The 23,352-nt window shown below is 41.1% G+C and overlaps 1 protein-coding gene across 1 annotated transcript in view; it reads left to right on the top strand.

The window, feature by feature from the left end:
• RAB31 (RAB31, member RAS oncogene family) overlaps positions 1–23,352 on the top strand; it is an 88,691-nt gene that overhangs the window by 3,497 nt on the left and 61,842 nt on the right. Inside the window, exons 2-3 of the mRNA XM_069731044.1 lie at positions 17,330–17,409; positions 17,565–17,646. Of these exons, the coding sequence (XP_069587145.1) occupies positions 17,330–17,409; positions 17,565–17,646 (162 nt within the window). The remainder of the gene's footprint in view (positions 1–17,329; positions 17,410–17,564; positions 17,647–23,352) is intronic.

Genomic DNA, 23,352 nt, shown 5'->3' with positions numbered 1-23,352 from the left:
TGCCCTCAACAGGGCAAATCAGTACACCTGCGCAGGAGCCGCAACAGAAGCAAGGAAGAGGACGTCATCGCATGAAGATGAGAGGCGCCAGACCCGGACCGCGACGCCCATCAGACCCGGACTGCACTGGACCGCCCCTGGGTGAGTATAATCGAACTGTTTTCTTATCTTTCAGGATACATGGGGGGGGGCTTATCTACAGCCTTACGGAATACTGTAGATAAGCTCCTAATGGCGGTGGCCGCAGCTTATATGCGAAAAATGAGGTGACAGAAATAAGAAATGACGGATCTGTTTATGTTTGTGAGCAATTTCTTTTAGTAAGATGTGCACAGATTTGGAGATTTAAAGCAAAAAGCAAGAGAAGAAGGCATTTTTGCAACATATGTAAATAATTGTGCTGCTGTCCAAGGACAAGCATATAAGATCACAGTGAAGTCAAGGCCTGAGAGCTTTAACTGGCAACAGCCAGTTTCTCTGTTCACCACCCCCCTCTCCACTTGTTAACCCCTGTCCTTCTTGTTTCAATCAAAGGAGGCAGGCGAATGATGAGCTTCCTGGAAATTCTTCCAGATAGCATTTCCATCTGGGACTGAGCTTCTTAGAGAAAGTGTGAAATGCAGCCGAATCCAGAGTTTCGCTTTTTGCAAAAATGTGGAACAAATGAAATAAATAAAAGCCTGAGTAACTGAGTAATATCAGAAGTTATTATGACATGCTAAAGTGTATAGAAATGTGCTTAAGTCCTGGGGAAATCATCAGTTAATTTATAATGGCCTCAGCACAGCAGTAGTTGCTAATTGCAAAACTGCTTTACACAAGAAGACCATAAATTGTCTGCCTAGTGGATGTCAACCAGAGGCTCTAAGAAAACACATATCCCAGATCATTTCATGAAAAGTACCACTATGGGGAATTTTTTATATTACCATCAGAGTGGTATCACTAAGGTATAGTATGTGTATTAAAATACTTACTGGCAGCCGTTTTCTACTACTCTCAGTGCAGCTTCGATCCTCTTTTGCACCTTTTGACAGGAGTTGTGACTGGCCAGATGACTCCCAGTCTTTGTTAGGTAGACTTGAAGTCACTTCTCAATATAAGTCTATAAGTCCACTCAGAACGTGGCTCTCATAGACTTGAATTAAAGGAGTTGCCTACTTCTCGGTCAACCCCTTCTCAGTTGGTATATTACCTCATATAAAATAAAACTTATACTCTCCTCCGATGCTGGTGCCATTCCAGTAACGTTGGCGCCGATTTTCCCAGAGCTCACATGAGCTCTCACTTCTTTGTGACAAAGCTGACACCTAGAAAAAGTGAGAGCTGCTTCTGCTCTCTGACTTCCTCTGGATGTTAAGTACCTTGGAAGGAAGTGAGAGTAAAGTGGCCTTTGTGGAGTCGACTTTGAAGGAACGGCAGCGGAAGTGAGTACATGCTGTTATTTTATACTGGGAATTGTCATGAATCATTAAGGGATTTGTTGCAGCTCTGGGTCTGCTGAAACGTAATTGTTTTTTTTTTCCTTTGGTCCAGCAAGAGTTAATGTCAGTCTCTTGCTGGCAGTATCTTTTAGGCTGGTTAGCTGATATTGGTTGGTAACCACTCCCACCAACCTTTAAATAGTCACATGACACATCAGCTGATCATTGGTTATAGAGTTTTTTTCTATTCTGACCAGCTATAAGTGTGGAGCTCACCTGTGACAGTGGTGTTGCTGCACTGGGAGTTCTGCTATCCTGGTGCCGTTTTCTCTCCTGCTGTGGATCTTAGCAGCAGGGCCTGAGATGAGTAGCTTCCTTTTTGTGTGTGTCCCCTGTTCGTCTCTTCCAATGTGTGTTATCGTCTCCAGTGGTGATGCTAGGGTCCTTGTCGGCCAGTGACAATCAGGGACCAGGCACATGATGGCGGCGGGGGAAAGGACCCACATAGGGCATTAAGGAAGCTTAGGGACAGGCACAGGTTGGTGTCTGGAGGTATCCCATCCTCCACTCATTATGATTAGGGCTTTCCTCTTCTTTTTCACCAGAAAACTGTCAAACAATTATTGCAAATTTTTGTTTAAGCCACATTTGGGCAAAAAAATGCACCTTCTCTCAATTTTGATCTAACCTTGCCACTTTTCTTGAAGTACAAGAAGCATAGTGGGAGAAGCATATCCAACCACAGTGCAACAGATTGAAATTGGCGTAAAGATCATGGAAGTATGTGTCAGCTCATTTCATTTTTATAAACCAAAAAGACTGCAATCTCACAATAAATTTGGTACATATTACTCCAGGAGACTTCTGTTTGCATGAAATGGCAGTCTTAGTAAATTCCTCCTTATGCCTTTATTGCACTGAACAAATACCAGAGGATGTTTACCAGGTGTGACAGATGGTACACAGTTGTGAGTAGGATGGAGAATAGTTCCTTTTTTGAACAGGGGCCAGAATTGGCCAAAGATCTTCCAGTTGGTTCAGCACAATGATGAATCCAATGGATACAGCAGAAGACAACATTATTTGGAGCTGACTTTTATCCAATCAGTTGACACTATCGTGAATTTATCATCTCTCACAAATAACCAAAAAGAACTCGTTGTTGATATTTCTCATGTGCCATCGGAACATTCCACCTTTTCAATGTTAGTTCTGTACAGATGGAACGGTACCTTGGACCTTCAAATATTTTTTTCTTGTGGGTCCAAAGAACCCTAATCTGATCTTCACCGTGTCAACACAAAGCAGGGCAGCAATGGGCTGTTGAAAATCTACCAGACTAGTTATTTCTCTGCAGTATAGGAATATCTGACCTGGCACACATTCTTTCACTTACAGCAGTCTTTATTTTTTTGTACACCATTATTATATACTTGGCACAATATATTCGCTAACATATTTTGCTATCATGAGGCTTATCATGAAGTTTACCTATCAATATGTTTTTGAAATATGAGAATTTCTGCATTCATGAAAACATTCAGTCATGGTCGAAAGTGTTGACACATTTGAAATTATTTCTGAAATTAAGTATTATTGCAATTACACGATTTGTTATAGATTTATTATAAATAAATATAATAACAATATTTATTTCCTTTGTGTGTATTGGAACAACAGAAAAAAAAATGAGGAAAAAAGGCAAATTGGACATAATATTCACACAAAACCCCAAAAATGGTCCGGACAAAATTGGTGTCACCCTGAACTTAATATTTAGTTTTACACCCTTTGGAATAAATAACTGCAATCAATCCCTTCCTATAACCATCAACAAGCTTTTTACACCCCTCAACTGGAATTTTGGACCACTCTTCTTTTGCAGAAACAAGAACTATCCAAATTGTAGAGGAGCAAAGAGTAATGTAAACATGCATACCCTCTAAAAACAATATACTTTAATATACCTAATTAAAAGACACCATAACCCATGTGGTGTGGAAATAGAAGATAATCTAAAGAGGACCACCATACAAAATACCCAAAATTTCTTTCTGATAATACCAACTTTAAACTTATTAGTCCCTGCTCTTTGCCTGAGCTGATAGTGCCTAATATGGAGGTTGGCACCCTAGTGCAAACGGATTTGTCCCCCCACTCCTCAGCGGCACTCCCTCACTCACTCTTGTACGCCCTGGTATAGTGAGCTAAAGACAAAAATGAGTGACAGCCTATTCTAATACATATGTGATATTTCTCACATATAAATGAACATATATGAATATGAATAAACTTATCATTAGTTGTACAAACTGCTTCGACGCGTTTCCCCGTCCATTTGGTTCATCAGGGGGGTCAATTGATGGATAATATAAATGATGGCTGCAAATTCATGATGGAAAAAATCACAGGCTAAGATAGTCTATTTATAAGGGTATACAGTGGGTACGGAAAGTATTCAGACCCCTTTAAATTTTTCACTCTTTGTTTCATTGCCACCATTTGGTAAATTCCAAAAAGTTCATTTTTTTTCTCATTATTGTACACTTAGCACCCCCATCTTGACTGAAAAAAACCAGAAATGTAGAAAATGTTGCATATTTATAAAAAAGAAAACTGAAATATCACATGATCATAAATATTCAGACCCTTTGCTCAGATAGTTCTACTCCTTCTTTGGAGTCCAGCTGTGTTTAATTAAACCGATAGGACTTGATTTGGAAAGGCGCACACCTGTGTATATAAGACCTTATAGTGCATGTCAGACCAAATGAGAATCATGAGGTCAAAGGAACTGGCCAAGGAGCTCAGAGACAGCATTGTAGCAAGGCACAGATCTGGCCAATGTTACAAGAAAATTTGTGCAGTACTCAAGGTTTCTAAGAGCACAGTGGCCTCCATAATCCTTAAATGGAAGAAGTTTGGGACCACCAGAAGTCTTCCTAGACCTTTACATCCAGCCAAAATGAACAATCGTGGGAGAAAAACCTTGGTGAGAGAGGTAAAGAAGAACCCCAAGATCACTGTGGATGAGCTCCAGAGATGCAGTAGGGAGATGGAAGAAAGTTCCACAAAGTCAACTATCATTGCAGCCCTCCACCAATCAGGCCTTTATGGCAGAGTGGCCCAACGGAAAGCTCTCCTCAGTGCAAGACATATGAAAGCCCGCATAGCGTTTGCTAAAAAACACATGAAGGACTCCCAGACTCCCAGTTTTTCTTTTTTTAATAAATTAGCAAAAATTTCCACATTTCTGTTTTTTTCAGTCAAGATGGAGTGCAGAGTGTACATTAATGAGAAAAAAATTGAACTTTTTTTGTGCTGACGGTCCGCCAAAACATGACGCATCCATCGCACAACGGATGCGACGTGTGGCCATATGTCGCAATGCATCGCTAATGCAAGTCTATGGAGAAAAAATGCATCCTGCGGGCAACTTTGCAGGATGCGTTTTTTCTCCCAAACGACGCATTGCGACGGACGTCACACGACGCTAGTGTGAAAGTAGCCTTACAGAAACCAACATAAAAATCAGCAGACAAAGCTGTTTGGGCCTTCAGCCAACAATTACAACATAACGCTAGGAAAACAAACATGTCTGCAGGACATCTTTCTCTTCTATATACAAAGATTCTTCTTAGTTACTTTGTTTTATTGAGAAAGACGGAATACTTTTTGAACTAATGCTTATCTGTCTTTTCTGTTCTACCTCAATGGTCTAAATAATGACCCTTGGATCAATGTTCATACTGTGAGTTTTGACTTTATTTATGTACAATCTTTCACCCTTTATAATGTCCTACACACGTTCTAAAGGCAAAAGACATCCCCCTAATTTTGTGGGTGTTTCTTAAAACACTGGGACAAATGTACTATTATTGTAGCACCCAAATTTCTACATTAGTTGCGTCAAAATTCTGACACCAATGATTTTAAACATTTTTAATCAACACCTAAAAAATCCTTGGGGGAAAGAAGGATCGAACATGTTGAATTTTAACTATCCATCCATTTTTTTCAGGATAAATCAGGGTCCGTCTACACAGGATGACTCCCAGTAATAGGCTGGGAGCCATTCTGCAGGTGTACTAATTATACAAATTGCCTCTCAACTACAATCTGAGGGTATTTATTATCTGGGCGTGTTGCCACTTTAAGAGCAGGGGAGCTCACGCGCACTAGACATGACGCAGGGAACTGTGGCATGCACAGCAGCAGCAGAGGACAAAGAATATGCCAGGGACCACACCGAGGGTCGGGGCTGTGAATAAACCAGCGTCCCTGCATGGAGGAAGAAGTGGACACCATGCAGGAACGCCAGCCATTGCATTATGATAGGAGGTTGGACAGAAAAGCTTTAGGCCAATAACTACTCAATGTGTATTGGAAATTTTGAATCTTTGTTTTGGTCCACAAATATGTAGTAGTCAAAAAACTATCTAACTGCTATTAACCCACTATTCCTCTATCTACAGAGCAATTAGCCATTTATACTGCATTTTGGGATACAATATATTATTCTATTCTGCTACCACATGATTTAAATATATAGTTCACTATAAATCAACAGTGACATTGTACTAGTCACAATTCATTTACGGTACCTGTAAAATACTAGTTTTTGTATATAAATTGTCTAGAAAAATGGTTCTTATTTTAATCATTTAGTCTGTCTGTCTCTTTCTTGGCCTATACAAGTGACATCATCCATTACTGAAACAGCTGGCTGCTGTCAGCCCATAGTGAATAGCCAACCGAAAAGTACATTTTACTGCCAAGACGTATTCCTCTATTCCAACTCAAGTGTCATTCAGTAGGGTCTGATATTGGTATGAATACTTCTCACAGTCTGATTGAGGTGTTCTCACCATGGTTGAATAAGTGTTAAGTGGCAACAACAGAGTGGACGTTAGAATGATAATTTCTTGGTATGGCAATCTCATACTTCACTACTTATTTATAAGAATATGTCTATTTTGGTGGATGAGTTCGGAGATTATACTGTGCTGGTGTGTTGTTTTGGAATATTGTTACCCATTCTTTAAAAGGAACTTCTCAGGATAAATTTACTAATCAAACTAGTGGCATTGCTTTGTAGGTCCCAAAACAACAATATAGTAATCCAATGTGCTGGAGCTGAGAAATGAAACATTAAACCATACGCCAATTAGCCTGGAAGTGTATTGGGGATATTTCAATGCACTCTAAGGGAGTCAACAAGCCCCAAACGCTCTGCTAGTCTCATTTACATGTGGATTCAAAGCTTTATTTCTCTACATTGGATTACTGCAAAACAGGGTTTTTTTCATTTTCATTACCTGGTCATTTTTTGCAGTACAACAATTCTTGCAGTTGCTGGACTTTTTCCGCACATACCATTAAAACTGGGATACAATGACCATTTTAGAGTTACAATTCAAAACCAATAATACCCCAACCCTTGACTTCTCCTCCCTCCTATGCATCAAATCCAGAACAACATGTAGAGAAGCACCACATGTAGTTAGAGGCAATTAAATCAAGTGTTAATTACAACCTAAGAAAACAAAATGAGCAAATACCCTGCAGTAAGTAAACAAATAGCAATAGTGAATGAAGATAACTTAGGGAACTAAGCTAACATTGTTTTGTTAAAATAAAAACGTAAAAGCCATCACACCATGTCAAGGTGACCCTATTTGGGTCGGTCCCAACTTCTAGTAATTAGCAACAAATTATAAGGTATAAAACATAAATTTTGTCAGATTGGCATACCGCCAGCTAAGTGTTTCCTCACGTACCTGTTGGTACAGGGAAAAAGAGAATGCCTGCCTCATTATCAATTGCTGAAATGTCTCAGATACATTGAAGAAATGTTTGGTTATTTTTTCTTTATCTAATAACATCTCTATCCAGTTCATTCTGGTGACAATGACGGAGATTAATTTTGAGTCCAACAAAGAAATGGAATAACAAATGTCTCTTTTAAAAAGTGAGCTACTGTCAGCCTTACTTCCTGAATTCTTTGGAATTCCCAAAGGCACTGAAATATTTCAAAAATGTAAACATTATTTTTCTCGAACCATTCTCTTGTAGAATGACTTATGTGCTTTGGGTCATTGTCTTGCTGTGTGACCTATTTTCTCTTGATATTCAGCTCCTAAACAAATGTCATGTAGATAAATGGAAAAAAATTGATATAATGCCGCACTGCCAATGTTCCAGGAGGAGATGAGAAAACAATGAAATATATTTAGATGCGATTTTTATTTGTCAAATAAATGAAAAATGCACTTACATATACTTCATTGTCTTATCATCACCTGGTGGAATATTGGCAAGTCGGCATTATATCCATTTTTTTCCCACTTATCTATATCCTATCCGTTTTGATGGATCCGAAGCGGCCTTGTCCCTCTACAAGCTAACAAAATGAGTTGTGACTGCCACAACCCTACATGGTGAGCACAAATTACGTTTCATACTTTCCCATTTATACCAGATAAGACCCTATTGCGCATTGTCTCCCCAGTTTTCATCTCCCCTAGACAAATGGCATGACATTTTTCCTTTAGAATTTGCTGGTATAATTCAGAATTTCTTGGTCCATCAACGATTGCAAGCTGTTTTGGCCCAGATGTAATAAAAAAGCCCAAAGCATGACGCTGCTACCACCACCATGTTTTACAGATGACATTATATTTTTATGTTGTAATGCAGTGTTTTTCTTTCTCCAAACATAGCACTTCCCATTGAAATAAAATAATCTCTATTTTAGTCTAATTCCTCACAAAACATTGTTCCAATAGTCTTTTGGCTTGTCCAGGTGATCTTTAACAAACTGCATTTGGCATCACTATTCTTTTTGGAGAGCAGTGGCTTTCCCCTTGCAATCCTGCCATGCACATTTTTGTTGTTTAATGTCCTCCTGATGGTGGAAAATTAAGGCTGCTGTCACACTATCAGTATTTGTTCAGTATTTTACAGCAGTATTTGTAAGCCAAAACAAGGAGTGGGTGATAAATGCAGAAGTGGTGCACATGTTTCTATTATACTTTTCCTCTAATTGTTCCACTCCTGGTTTTGGATTACAAATACTGATGTAAAATACTGACCAAATACTGCTAGTGTGACGGCAGCCTTAATATTAACTAATGGGGGAGAGACCTTTAGTTGCTTAGAAGTTACCTTGCATACCTCTGTAAAATAGTATTAAATTTTAAAGTGATCTTTGTTGGTCTATCACTATTAAGGAGGGTAATAATTGTCTTAAATTTCCTCCATTTATACACAGTAACACTCACACCTGATTGTCCTCCAATTGGTTGAAATCATCAGATTCTAATTTTACCTTCAAATAATCTGTTGATCCTAAAGGTTCACATGCTTTTGCCACTCACAGACACGTGATATTGGATAATATTCCTCATCTAAAAACTGAGTCTATCATTTTATGAGAAATGTGAGCAAAAATATGGAAAATTCTGAAGGGTTCGCAATCTTTCAATTACACAGGTCTGCAAAAAAATTTTTTTCAAGAGCTGTTTTGGTTATGCCACGTAATCTTTATGTTTTTAAGTGCGCTGAATCCAAAAATGACCTCCCTTTTGTCATAGGACATCATGTTTTCTGACAATTTAAGTAACTATGATAAATAAGACAATACCTCAAAATAAATGAAAATCAACTCATAAAATTAATTTTTTATTACAAATGTTTCATGAAAATATTTTTTTAACTGCAATGGTGGGAATGGAGGAAATGCACTCTCAAACTCATCAGGCAACCTAAAGCTTGAAATGTATTCAGCATTCGTCCGACGATTTTTTTGTAGTCAGGGTCTTGTATATCTTCAATGCATTGATGTGAATTAATTAATAGTAATTTTGACTTTCAAAACCCTAAGATAAAAAAATACCAAAAATTGAGAAAAACATACTAAATTTGAAGAGAATTTTGCATTTTGTGGCAAATCCTGACATCCAGGATTTTTTTCAATATTTTTTTCGTTTTCAGCACACCAAAATACATGGAAATTAGATGTAAATAATCAAACAGCTTTTTAGTCGCAGACCTGTGTTATGATTGTAAATTTGTATACTTCTCTCATACGTCTTAAGGAGGTTTGGAGAAAATCGATATATATGCTGTACAAACATCTCCATTCACATGTATGGGATCAACCATTAAGTTGCCAAAATTTCTGCAAAGAAATGATGATGATGCCCTATGACTTGTGTTACATTATAGATATCACTATGATATCATTATGTGACCTGTGATCAACTGGAGTTCCAACAGATTGTGTTCTGCTATGATGCGGCACATTAATTCCATTCTATAAAACAATCACTGTTTAAATAGCTTCTACAGATTCAATCTATATAAATGATTCAAATTTTGGTCTACTTTGGCGAGTATTACTCCCTCCTGGACGTCAGATAAGCTAGATAGCTGTCTCTTTTCTATTTTACTTTACCACAATAACACACACATAAAAAATGGAAAGCTAGAATAACGTCTTGCGCAGTATCTTGTGGTAAAACTTTCAGGAGAAAGGCAGAAGTGACACTGGATTGTTTTGCATAATGGAATTGGTGTAATAGGAAGTGCTGGGGTGGACTTGCTAAAAAAAACTTCTTAGTCAGCTGAATATTGCCATACAATGAGGTAAAAAATAATGCTGGAATATTCTTTAGAAAAACTTGTGAAAATAGTACATTTGGTGTTGGATAAGATACCGAAATTTGTAATCCCAGTGAATGTAAGTGTCCCAAAAGGCACTGTATAAATAATAATAATAAAAAAAAAATTATAAGTGCCAGGACAGAAATGGTGATTATAATTATTAAAACACAATAAGATTTATTAAATACAGTTTATAAAAACAACAGGTTTAAATAACCTCAGCAATATAGACACAAAATGGTTTAAGATTGGTGGGTGAGCAATTGTGGGAACTGTGACGGGGTGTACGGCAGAGCACGAAGGGACAACAGGCCGAGGGATGATTCAACAGATTTATTATCAAGAATGCTGGAACAACACATGCAGGTAGATCTACAGAGTCCACAATTAGTCCAACAGAACAGGTTCGGGGGCACCTCCCGATAATCCTTGTGCCATGTAACAAAGCAATAGTCCACACGAGTCCAAGGGATCCCAAAACAATCCCACGAGCGACGAGATATGTCCTCAGCTCAAGTCTCGCCCCATTCGCTTCCGCAGTCACAGATGGACATGGGGTCTTGCCTCAGCTAAGAATCCCCACTCCTTCTCCTTCAAGGATCAACTCACATCTCATCTCAAAATAAGAATGGATTGTCTGAGCTCCAGGGATCCGCCCAAGAAGGGGGGTAGAGGTCACACCTTCTATTCAATGGTTGGGTCCACCAGAAGATTCTAGACTGGTGGCTCCACTTAGTCTATTCATTGTGTGCATTTAACTAGCCACCTGCTGTGAGGAAGAATGGCTATTCCTCCACTAGTGATGTTGACAAAGCTTAATTACATTAGAGCTTAGGGCTGCAAGTATTGGGGGAAGGAGACATATTGTTACAGGTGAACTCCCAGCCAAGAAAATACATAAATTACAGCTAATAGAAACCAGAGAACAGTTACATACATCAAATGGCATATTATTCAAATACAGGACAGGGCAAAAGTACATATCATGACAGGAACCCCAACTGTATAAGGCATAATTCACACATGGTATAACATGTAATCACAAAAGATTTGTACACAGTACTTTATCCCCAGGAAAACCTTTGTGCAGTCTGCAAACAACACACCAATACCGATCACTGAACCTGTGGGTGTGAAGAACATCTAGCCATTTCAATTAAAAAGAGATTTCCCATGCTTTAGTTTTTCACCATACTCTTGATACTAATATTTTTTTTATTTAGGAACTCTGTCAAAATAACTATTTTACCCAAAGTTTGTTATACATATAATTTATTTTTAAAGCACCATTAATTCCTGTTTGCTGCACACGTGAAAAGGATTTCATACATATGACATACATAAAATAACGTATACAAACTGATACACAGGGGAAGAGTACCCTGCCCTTATTGGCTTAAAATTTGTAGTGGGGAAGGAGACAGTATACTGAGGATTGCAGCAGCTTCATTGGTAGTGAGGTAGCAGCTGGATTATTATAGGCTGTATGCTTTCCTCAAAAGATGTGTTTTCAGGTTGAGTCTGAAGTTTCCAACAATGGGAAATAATCGGAGATGTTGAGCTACTGAATTCCAGAGGATAGGGGATTCTTGGGAGATGTCTTGGATGCAATTGGGTAGGAACATATAAGAGTGGAGGAGAAAAGGAGGGCTTGTAAACATGGCGAGTGTAACGCCGAAAGCTGGAGACAACTAAGGGTGAACCTGCTGGACCGCAACAGCGAACCTCCCCTGGGCGAGGGGACCAAGTGGACCACCCCCTATACAGGGAGCATTAGGAGCAGGCCCTGGGGAGACTACTGCTATGGCAGCTGGTACTAAAAAGAGAATGGGACTAACCGAAAACGGAAGGAGAGACAAGAAGAAGGGAACGGCAAGGCAGAAGCAAAGGGAGAAACACGTACGGAGTCAGGGACGTAGACTGTAATAACAAGGAGATGGGAGCACAAGGAGAGGTGAGAAACGAACCAGTGGAGACGGTGACGATACGGGCTGGAAGACTAAGCAGACACACAGAAACTCTGAGGAAATGGAGGCACAGGAAGACTGGAGCTAGAAGGAAGCAAGGAGAAAGCAAAGGTTAGTCAGGGAGAGGCTAGCTAAAAAATACCAAGACGGAGGGCTAGCTGCTGACAGAATGCAGAGGAACACGGGGGCCAGAGTCACTTGAAAATACAAATGATAGTCAGACTCCGCCAAACGGAAGAGGCGGCCTGATATGCAGAGCGGCAGCATATCTTCCGGGTCAGAGTCCTCCAGAGGCATAGAGAGGAGTGAAGGGAGTGGCAGAATCAGCTTGCGCTGTGCGTGCGTGCGCAGTGGGATCTGGAGCGCGCGCGCACCCGAGGAGAAACAGGAGGGACGAACACGCAGGAGACCGGAAGCAGCTGCAGAACCAGAAGCGTGCCGGGACGACGTGGAATGGTAAGCATGAGGAGGCACCCGAGGCAGCGGTGGTGACACAGAAGAGAACCGGTGGCAGCGGCGGTGTGACAGCGAGTACAGTTGATACCAAAAAGTTCGATTTTGGTCTCCTCTGAACACATGACCGTCTCCTATACCTCCTCTGGAATATCCAGATGGTAACAGGCAAACTTCAAACAGGCCTAGAATGTGCTGGTGTGAGCAGGCGGACCTTGCATGCCCTGCAGGATTTTAATCGATGATGGCGTAGAGTGTTACTAACGGTAATGTTTGAGACTGTGGTCCCAGCTCTCTTCAGGTCATTGACCCAGTCCTCCCATAGAGTACTGGGCTTATTCCTGACTTTTCTCAGAATCATCCTTACTCCACGAGGCAAGATCTTGCATGGAGCCCCAGAGCAAGAAAACTTGACAGTCATCTTGTGATTCTTTCACACCAAGCTACTTGCTTATTGTCCTGTAGCTCATCGATATATTAAGAGGATACAAACTTTGATGGCAGTGCTTCTTTAACCACTTACAGCAAAATGGCATAGAGTGGCTTGTGAAAGTATTCACCACTCTTGGCATTTTTTGTGCTTTACTACCTCACAACCTGGAATTTCACAGTTTCTTTAGGGTTTGCATCAGTTCATCTAAAGAACATGCCTACAACTGTGAACATTTGGTTTTCTTATTTTGTGAGGCAAACAACAAATAGGACAAAATAACTGAAAACTTCAGCGTGCAAAGCTATTCACCTCCCTAAAGTCAGTACATTGTAGAGCCTCCTTTTGTTGAAATTACAGCTGTAAGTCGCTTTGGATAAGTCTCTATGAGCTTTCCACATCTTTTTGCCCCTTTTCTCCAGGCAAAACTGCTCCAGGAGCAGCTGGAGCTGAGTGCAACAGCAGCAGAACCTGAGACTTATAAGTTCCCAAACCTGTATGCTTTGGTGCAAATGTTGGTGCTGCGGATATTTAGGTGGTTTCTGGTACAAAGGTTTCCACAGCCATTCGACTCCATGTGAACATACCATCACAGGGGGTTGTCTAATAATAATAATTATTGTATTTCTTTTGCTCCAACATATTCCACAGCACTTTACAATCCAGAGCGAACATTTACAAACAGTATAAGACATTACAGAGTAACACATAATTCAACAAATACCAAGAGAACTAAGGACCCTGTTTGAAAACTTACAATCTATGAGGAAAAGTAAAAAAAGTGATTGTAGTATATAGTCTAGTCATCAATATAATAAATAAGGGTATACAAATAATGCTGTATGAAACAGTCATCAATCAGTATCTGTATAAGTGTAGATTCAAAATGCTATTGAGTGCATGGAGCGTGTGGAAGCAGATGATTGGAGGAGCCAAGTTCTGAGAAAAGTTAGGGAGAACATGGAATAGATTATTGAGGTGATAGGCCAGTCTTAAGAAATTGCTTTTTAGAGTACACTTAACTGCATTGTCTGTGCTAGTGTGTTCCAGAGCTCTGGATTAGTAGAGCGTTGTAGTACTCCAGACCAGAAAGAACAAGAGCGATAGTAAGAGTTTTTGCAATGTAAAAGGTAAGAAAAGGCAGAATTTTTGCAATGTTATTGAGGTGCAGGTGACTTGAGAGCGTGAATGATCACATATAGAGAGTGAAGGAAAGATCAGAGTAAAATATAACTTCAAGAAAGTTAAGCGGTGCTACTTGGGAATAATAGTGGAGCCATACACGGAAATGACAATTTTTGGTTTAGGTGGGTTAGTAGAGGGAGGAAACACAAGGAGTTCAGTTTTGGGAACATTCAGGTTTTAGTTAAAGGGAGGCCATAATATTAGAGACAGCGGACAATCACTGGTATCTTGTAGTAATGTAAGGGTCAAGAGAAGATGTGTATAACCGAGTGTAATCAGCATAGAGATGGTACTGAAAGCCAAATCTACCTAATAAGACAAACCATCAGCAGGTGTACAGAGAAAAGAAGAAGTGATCTAGGGCCAACCCCTGAGCTACCCAACCAGTAAGGGGAAGAAGAGATCAATGTCCGTGAGGCCGATAGCTGTCAAATCCTGCTAAGAGAATCAGCAGGGAGTAGTGGCTATTATATTTTGTTTTTAGTAAATGGTTAGAGACTTTAGTATGGAAAGGTTCTGTAGAATGTAAGGCACGGAAACCGAATTGTAAAGGGTCAAGAATAACATTATCTGAAAGATAACTGATTAGATGAGAGTAGATAAATTGTTTCAGGAGATAAAACATGAAGGGGAGATTATAGACAAGTTTGTAATTAGCAGAGCAATTCTGCTCCAGGGATTTTTCTTAGTAAAGCGGTTATGACTGCTTGTCTGAAGGAGTAGGGAAAATACTGGATGAAAAAGAGAGGTTAAATATTTTAGTTAGGTGGGTAATAACAGCTGGGGAGAATGACTGGAGAGAGTGAGAAGGAACAGGGTTACTGTTGCAGGTAGTATAGAGAGAAGAAGCAAGGTGTATGGTAACCTGTTCTGCGACCGGTTAAAGATGGAAAGTGACTTTGATGAAGTGTAGGAGGGAGGAGGTGCTGTTAGTGATTGAGAGACAATTTCTTTTCTGATGTGATCAATTTTTTTCTTTGAAATAATTGTCCAGATTGTCAGCGCTGAGGTTCATTAAAGAGGTCTGCACTGTAGGGCTGAGGAGGGAGTAAAAAGTATCAGAGTCATTTTACATTGCCAGATAGTGTGGTGACGAGGGTGGTGAAGTAGGCTTGTTTGCAGTGGCGAAGGGCAGAGTTATTGTTATGGACTGACCTGAGTTGGAGTAGTGATATTGCAACCACCAGGGGAAGCACCGGCAGGTAGCGTAGTCATGAATAGTCAGAAGTCGGTACACAGGAGCAGCAGTATATTTGGGAGGATATGCAGGTTGCGTCGTCAGGAAATAGAGTTCAGTACATGGTCGCAGCAGTATAATCTTGAGGATAAGCAGCAAGTGGAAAGAAGCTAGACTAAAGGCTGGGAGCTCAATAACATCAGAAGGAATGTAGTGCAATACCAGGTTTAAGTAGTGTGTTCAATCAGGAGATCACAAGGTTGAGCCAATCACTAACTCAGACTGGAGACAAACATTAACAACACAGGTACTAGTATCTGGGTTAGCAAGCAACTGTTCAGTGAGCTGATTAGCTCAGAGGGTAGAGCTGCTGCCTGGTGCACAAGAGCTGCTGGGTTCGATCTATGTTTTGAGCATAAACTTATAATGGATGCAATTTTTGATCTAATCGTACACAACCAATTTTAAATTGCCACTACCATAGTGATTAACTGACCACTAGTGATGAGCGAATGTGCTTTGATAAGGTGTTTTCTGAAGCATGCTTGCTCATGTGCTAACTGAGCGACTTTGTGAGAGAAAACACCGTGTGCACAGCTATACTGTGGTGCTTAGACTAGGTTCCCAGACCTTCAATACAAATAGAAAGAAGTCTAGCACTCAACTTAAGCGGCGAAAGATTTGATTTATTTGTAGCATTCGAAACGTTTCAGTCCATAAGGACTTTCATCAGTCACGTGCCGTTAGAAGCCCGTAGGGCTGGGTTCAGAAAGAACAGGGATGCACAGAATGTGCAAAAAGCGCCGCCACAGCTTGCGTTATAGAGAATGGAGGTAAAATAGAGCTTAGTTAGAATGCTGTAATGGTGGGGCAATGGCCGCACATCAGGATGTAGCACCCACAAGCTGAAAGCGCTGGTGTTCGGGGTGAGGGGCACTGCCTCCAGACACGGTATCACTCTAACTAAGCTCTATTTTACCTCCATTCTCTATAACGCAAGATGTGGCGGCGCTTTTTGCACATTCTGTGCATCCCTGTTCTTTCTGAACCCAGCCCTACGGGCTTCTAATGGCACGTGACTGATGAAAGTCCTTATGGACTGAAACGTTTCGAGTGCTACAAATAAATCAAATCTTTCGCCGCTTAAGTTGAGTGCTAGACTTCTTTCTATTTGAACCGAGTGACTTTGGCGTGCGCGAATAATATGTTTGAATCCCCGCATATGCATGTCTCACGGCTGTTCGACAGCCGCAACACATGCAGGGATTGACTAACAAACAGACAATCCCTGCCTTTGTTGTTGCTGTCAAACAGCCATGAGATATACAGTTGCTGGGACTCAAACATATTTTTCGAGCATGCCGAAGACACTTAGCACACGAGAATGCTTGGATAGCATCTTATCCAAACACGTTCACTCATCACTAATAAACTCTATGGATCCTACTCCTGGAAATACTTGCAAACTGTGCCAGGCAGGCTTTTTCCATGCAACAGATACAGTAGAGATATAATATTATCGTATGTTGTAGGCATTCAGATTAATTGCCATCCAAGTACAACTTTACAGTATGCAACTTGAGTTCACCAGAATGGGAGCTACTTTCATAGGGTGTCTCAGAGAGAAAGGTCCAAAGAAGGTAATCTTCTACATAACTTTGGCAAATGAAAAGGGGCTCACGAGACAACCCCTTTAATGCTTTAGATATCAAGGCAAACCATAATTAGGCACACAAATGTGCTGATTTGCAATTAGAGGAACAAAGAGGCAATTTCCCATAATTTTGTCATGATTGCATTTCCCTATTTTACAAATGTTGTGATCTTTCCATGTTTTAAGTCTCTGAAAGTATCTACCACCTCTGATCGTCACTTTAATTGAGGTTTCTTGCCTGCAATTATTTACCTGTGCTGGCTTTGTACTACACATACTATACATTGACAATCCATAATAGAGTTTGGGTAGAATATTTGATTTTGGCATAGGTTGAATGATAAAATGATTTATCTTATTGTCTTATTTTAGGACACAGGAGTTGGGAAATCTAGCATAGTTTGCCGATTTGTCCAAGACCATTTTGATCATAATATAAGCCCCACGATTGGGTAAGTGAACCGAGAATAAAAAATTATGAAAACTATGAATACTGTAAATGGCCACTTTTTTAGATAAATCTATCTAGTACTATGTTGAACCTCTTTTGACCAGATTTAGATTTATGACATATGTACCTTAACTGTACAACTGTTTGTCTTTTCAGAGCTTCATTTATGACTAAAACAGTTCCATGTGGGAATGAGCTCCATAAATTTTTGATATGGGATACTGCTGGTCAGGAACGAGTGAGTATCACCAGATACTGTACATACAATAGATTTGCTAACATTAATAAAAATAATAGTTATGAAGATCATTAGTAATTGTTTTATGGATGTGGAATACATCTGTATGGCCAGGTTGTCTATGTACCTTTATGCATTACATCTGCATTTGCTGCATTCGTCCAGCACCGCTTCTTAAGGTACCTTCACACATAACGATATCGTTAACGATATCGTTGCTTTTTGTGACGTAGCAACGATATCGTTAAGGAAATCGTTATGTGTGACAGCGACCAACGATCAGGCCCCTGCTGGGAGATCGTTGGTCGCTGAACAAAGTCCAGAACTTTATTTCGTCGCTGGATCTCCCGTGGACATCGCTGGATCGGCGTGTGTGACACCGATCCAGCGATGTCTTCACTGGTAACCAGGGTAAACATCGGGTTACTAAGCGCAGGGCCGCGCTTAGTAACCCGATGTTTACCCTGGTTACCAGCGTAAAAGTAAAAAAAAAAACACTACATACTTACCTACCGCTGTCTGTTCCCGGCGCTGTGCTCTGCACTCCTCCTGTACTGGCTGTGAGCGTCGGTCAGCCGGAAAGCAGAGCGGTGACATCACCGCTCTGCTTTCCGGCCGCTGTGCTCACAGCCAGTACAGAGAAGCACAGCGCCGGGGACAGACAGCGGTAGGTAAGTATGTAGTGTTTGTTTTTTTTACTTTTACGCTGGTAACCAGGGTAAACATCGGGTTACTAAGCGCGGCCCTGCGCTTAGTAACCCGATGTTTACCCTAGTTACCGGCATCGTTGGTCGCTGGAGAGCTGTCTGTGTGACAGCTCTCCAGCGACCAAACAGCGACGCTGCAGCGATCCGGATCGTTGTCGGTATCGCTGCAGCGTCGCTTAATGTGAAGGGGCCTTTATAGGATCTTTACAATGACCACAATCTCAAAACCAGTGGCGTAACTAGAGTTACATGGCCCCAGTGAAAAATTTGGACCTGGGCCCACACCTCCATGTTAGTCACATGTAGAGGTCTTTGTAATGTTCTAGATCCTGTAAAGAAAAAAAAAAGGTTTTAGGTACCGTGTTAGCCAGTTGGAAAAAGATTGATTGTTCTCAGCGGGGGAAACAAAATTATAATCTTGTAGCTATGATATGTTTAATGGCTAAGAAAAATAAAATAAGTGATGTTACAACGCTAGCTTTCGAGACAAGTTTGGTTCCGTTATCAGTCATGGTATAACAAAATAGCTGAAGAAACACAAATATAGGCCACATTCACACATTTAGTATTTGGTCAGTATGTAAGGAGGTTGCTTTCCCTGCTCCTTACTTGGAACTACTTAGTCAGACAGCTGGGTTGTTGGGGGGAAGACTTTCTGCCCTGGACAGAGGGGACCATGTGACTGCTGGGGGCAGAGAGGAAGAGAGAGGAGTGTGGTCAGAAAAGAGCGGGAGAGCAGAACGCACGGGACAGAGGGGTCAGCGTGCCAGAGAGAGCAGGCTGTAGCGCTGCGCTCCCCAAAAGAGAGTGCTCCCCGTGAGGGCACTAAGGCTGAGATACCAGCCGTAGTAAAGGCTGGATGTGAGAGTGTGGACTTGGAAGCCTCCGTAATCAGAGAAGACGTATCCCCTTAAGGTACCTTCACACATAACGATATTGTTAACGATATCGTTGCTATTTGTGACGTAGCAACGATATTGTTAATGAAATCGTTATGTGTGACAGCGACCAACGATCAGGCCCCTGCTGGGAGATCGTTGGTCGCTGAATAAAGTCCAGAACTTTATTTCGTCGCTGGACTCCCTGCAGACATCGCTGGATCGGCGTGTGTGACACCGATCCAGCGATGTCTTCACTGGTAACCAGGGTGTATACATCGGGTAACTAAGCGCAGGGCCGCGCTTAGTAACCCGATGTTTACCCTGATTACCATGCTAAAAGTAAAAAAAAACAAACACTACATACTTACCTACCGCTGTCTGTCCTCCAGCGCTGTGCTCTGCACTCCTCCTGTACTGTCTGTGAGCCGGAAAGCAGAGCGGTGACGTCACCGCTCTGCTTTCCGGCTCACAGCCAGTACAGGAGGAGAGCAGAGAAGCAGAGTGCAGCGCTGGAGGACAGACAGCGGTAGGTAAGTATCTAGTGTTTGTTTTTTTTTACTTTTAGCATGGTAACCAGGGTAAACATCGGGTTACTAAGCGCAGCCCTGCGCTTAGTTACCCGATGTTTACCCTGATTACCGGCATCGTTGGTCGCTGGAGAGCGGTCTGTGTGACAGCTCTCCAGCGACCAAACAGCGACGCTGCAGCGATCCGGATCGTTGTCTGTATCGCTGCAGCGTTGCTTAATGTGAAGGGGCCTTTACAGTGACCTGAGCGCGCAGCCCCGGTGACTGCACTGATAAGCCAGGATCCCTGAGTGTGACAAAGTAAACTGCTCAGTGTGTGTGTAGCATTGCTGCTGCAGAGAGAGATTGCCAGCCTAATATACAGAGACTTGCAGCCGAGTGGCTGAGTTACTTCCTGCTTCCAGCTACACTGGGAGAAAAGACTTAACCCCAGAGTCTCCAGTTCCCAGGAGACAGAGAGACTTCAGGATCTTCAAGCGCTGCTGGTGACTGAACCCACGTTGGAATAAGGACCCTCCAGTTAGGACCGCCCTGGACTGATAAGTCACAAGAACATTCATTAGCCGTTTCGATTCCGCTTAACTGTTTACTGTTTGCTTTATCTCTATTAACCCTCTGTTTACTCCCTGCAAGGAGAATCTTACTCCTGTTAATAAATTCCCCTCAACAGTTGGTCTGTCTGTTCCGTGGTGACATACTCAACCCTGCACTCTATTACAAGTATTTTACATCAGTATTTGTGAGCTCAAACCAGGAGTGGAACTGTCAGAGGAAAAGTATAATAGAAACATGTCACCACGTCTGTATTTATCACCCACTCCAGGTATTGGCTTATAAATACTGATGTGAAATACTGACCAAATACTGATAGTGTGAACATGGCCTTATACAGAAAAAGAGCAGAGACATGACATAATAAATGGACATTTAAAAAGGCAAACAGACTGAGCTCATAGAATCTTTCATTAGCTAAGATAAGTGATAGCAAAGTTTTATTGACCCAGACCTGATGCCCTCACTGCCTCTGGAGCATACAGTGGGTATGGAAAGTATTCAGACTCACTTAAATTTGTCACTCTTCTTTTCATTGCAGCCATTTGGTAAATTCAAAAAAGTTCATTTTTTTCTCATTAATGTACACTCTGCACCCCATCTTGACTAAAAAAAACAGAAGTGTAGAAATTTTTTCAAATTTAATAAAAAAGAAAAACTGGTCACATGGTCAAAAGTATTCAGAAACTTTGCTCAGACACTCATATTTAAGTCACATGCTGTCCATTTCCTTGTGATCCTCCTTGAGATGGTTCTACTCCTTCATTGGAGTCCAGCTGTGTTTAATTAAACTAATAGGACTTCATTTGGAAAGGCACACACCTGTCTATATAAGGCCTCATAGCTCACAGTGCATGTCAGACCAAATGAGAATCATGAGGTCAAAGGAACAGGCCAAGGAGCTCAGAGACAGAATTGTGGCAAGGCACATATCTGGACCAGGTTACAACAGAATTTCTGCAGTACTCAAGGTTCCTAAGAGCACAGTGGCCGCCATAATCCTTAAATGGAAGATGTTTGGGACCACCAGAAGTCTTCCTCGACTTGGCCGTCAAGCCAAACTGAGCAATCGTGGGAGAAGAGCCTTGGCTAGAGAGGTATAGAAGAACTTCGAGATCACTGTGGTTGAGCTCCACAGATGCAGTAGGGAGATGGGAGAAAGTTCCACAAAGTCAACTATCACTGCGGTCCTCCACCAGTCGGGCTTTTATGGCAGCAGAGTGGCCCGACGGAAGCCTCTCCTCAGTGTAAGACATATGAAAGCCCGCATATAGTTTGCTAAAAAACACATGAAACACTCGGAGACTATGAGAAATAAGATTCTCTGGTCTGATGAGATGAAGATAGACCTTTTTGGTGATAATTCTAAGTGGTATGTGTAGAGAAAACCAGGCACTGCTCAATACAATCCCAACAGTGAAACATGGTGGTGGCAGCATCATGCTATGAGGGTGTTTTTCAGCTGCAAAGACAGGACGACTGATTGTTATTGAAGGGAACATGAATGCGGCCAAGAAAAAGATATCCTGGATGAAAACCTCTTCCAGAGTGCTCTGGACCTCAGACTTGGCCGAAGGTTCACCTTCCAACAAGACAATGACCCTAAGTACACAGCTAAAATAACAAAGAAGTGGCTTCAGAACAACTCTGTGACCATTCTTGACTGGCCCAGTCACAGCCTTAACCTAAACCCAACTGAGCATCACTGGAGAAACATGAAAATGGCTGTCCACCAACGTTCACCATCCAACCTGATGCAACTGGAGAGGATCTGCAAGGAGGAATGGCAGCGGATTCCCAAATCCAGGTGTGAAAAACTTGTTGCATCATTCCCAAGAAGACTGATGGCTGTACTAGCTCGAAAAGGGTGCTTATACTCAATACTGAGTAAAGGGTCTGAATACTTATGACTATGTGATATTTCAGTTTTTCTTTTTTAATAACTCTGCAAAAATTACTACATTTCTGATTTTTTTCAGTGAAGACAGGGTGCAGAGTGTACATTAATGAGAAAAAATGAACTTTTTTGAATTTACCAAATAGCTGCAATGAAACAAAGAGTGAAAAATTTTAAAGGGTATGAATACTTTCCGTACCCACTGTATTAATCAGATTTTGTATTCAGTGTCAGACTGGGGTGCCAAGGGCCCACCAGTAACATTGATTTTGGGGGCCCACTTTTCACCTGCACACAAATATTATACGACCCTGGTTCACAAATTTATCAATATCTCTATATAATAATAAACTGGGCAGTTTGGTTAATGAATGATTAGATGCTGCTTTTTTCTGTACAGAGTCAATCAAGAGAATTATGACAAGTACTGCCCATACAATAAGGTTGGGGGCCCAGATCTGCACAGGGACCCACCAGGGGATTCCCCTTCTCCCCTGTGGGCCAGTCCAAGCCTGTTTGTAGTAAGTCATAAATCCTTGTGATAGATTTAGTCCTGTGTGGAGGGTATCAAAGAATGCCATATATTTTTGTTCACAGACCTTTTGGTGTTTTTATGATTTGAAGATGGCTTTTAATTTAAAAACTTTCATATTGTTTATGTTGTGTCCTCGACCACATAAATGTTTAGTCATACAGTAGGTTGATGGGGTTTTTTTGGTCTGTAATCGAGTGGTGATGAGATGTCATCCTTGCTCTCAGTTTCTGTCCTGTTTCTCGAACATAGAGACCCCCAGTAGGACAAAATGGAAACTACATTGGAAGATCATGTGAATGTCTCCAAAATATTATAGTCCTGTTGAGCATTGTGGATCTGTATCCGATCTATGGTCATTACATGAGTGCAGGTTTTACAACTCTTCACATTGAAGGTCAGGTTCCTCTCAGTGTTTGAGAGGACACTGAGATTCTCATCATAAAATTTCTTAAATTTGGAGGTTGCCTGTAGCATAGCAAGGGAGGGTCTTGAAATATTATTTTTAGCCAGTCATTTTTGTGTAGGATATGGTGACGTTTTTCGGCAGTTTTTTTGAGCACTTCAAGCTGTGGGCTATATGTCACCACCAGAGAAACACAGTCATTTT

This window comes from Ranitomeya imitator, chromosome 6 (genome assembly GCF_032444005.1).
Source record: "Ranitomeya imitator isolate aRanImi1 chromosome 6, aRanImi1.pri, whole genome shotgun sequence".
Classification (NCBI taxonomy): Eukaryota; Metazoa; Chordata; class Amphibia; order Anura; family Dendrobatidae; genus Ranitomeya; species Ranitomeya imitator.
The sequence above is the reverse complement of the archived record's forward strand: the minus strand, read 5'-3'. Positions and strand labels throughout refer to the sequence as shown.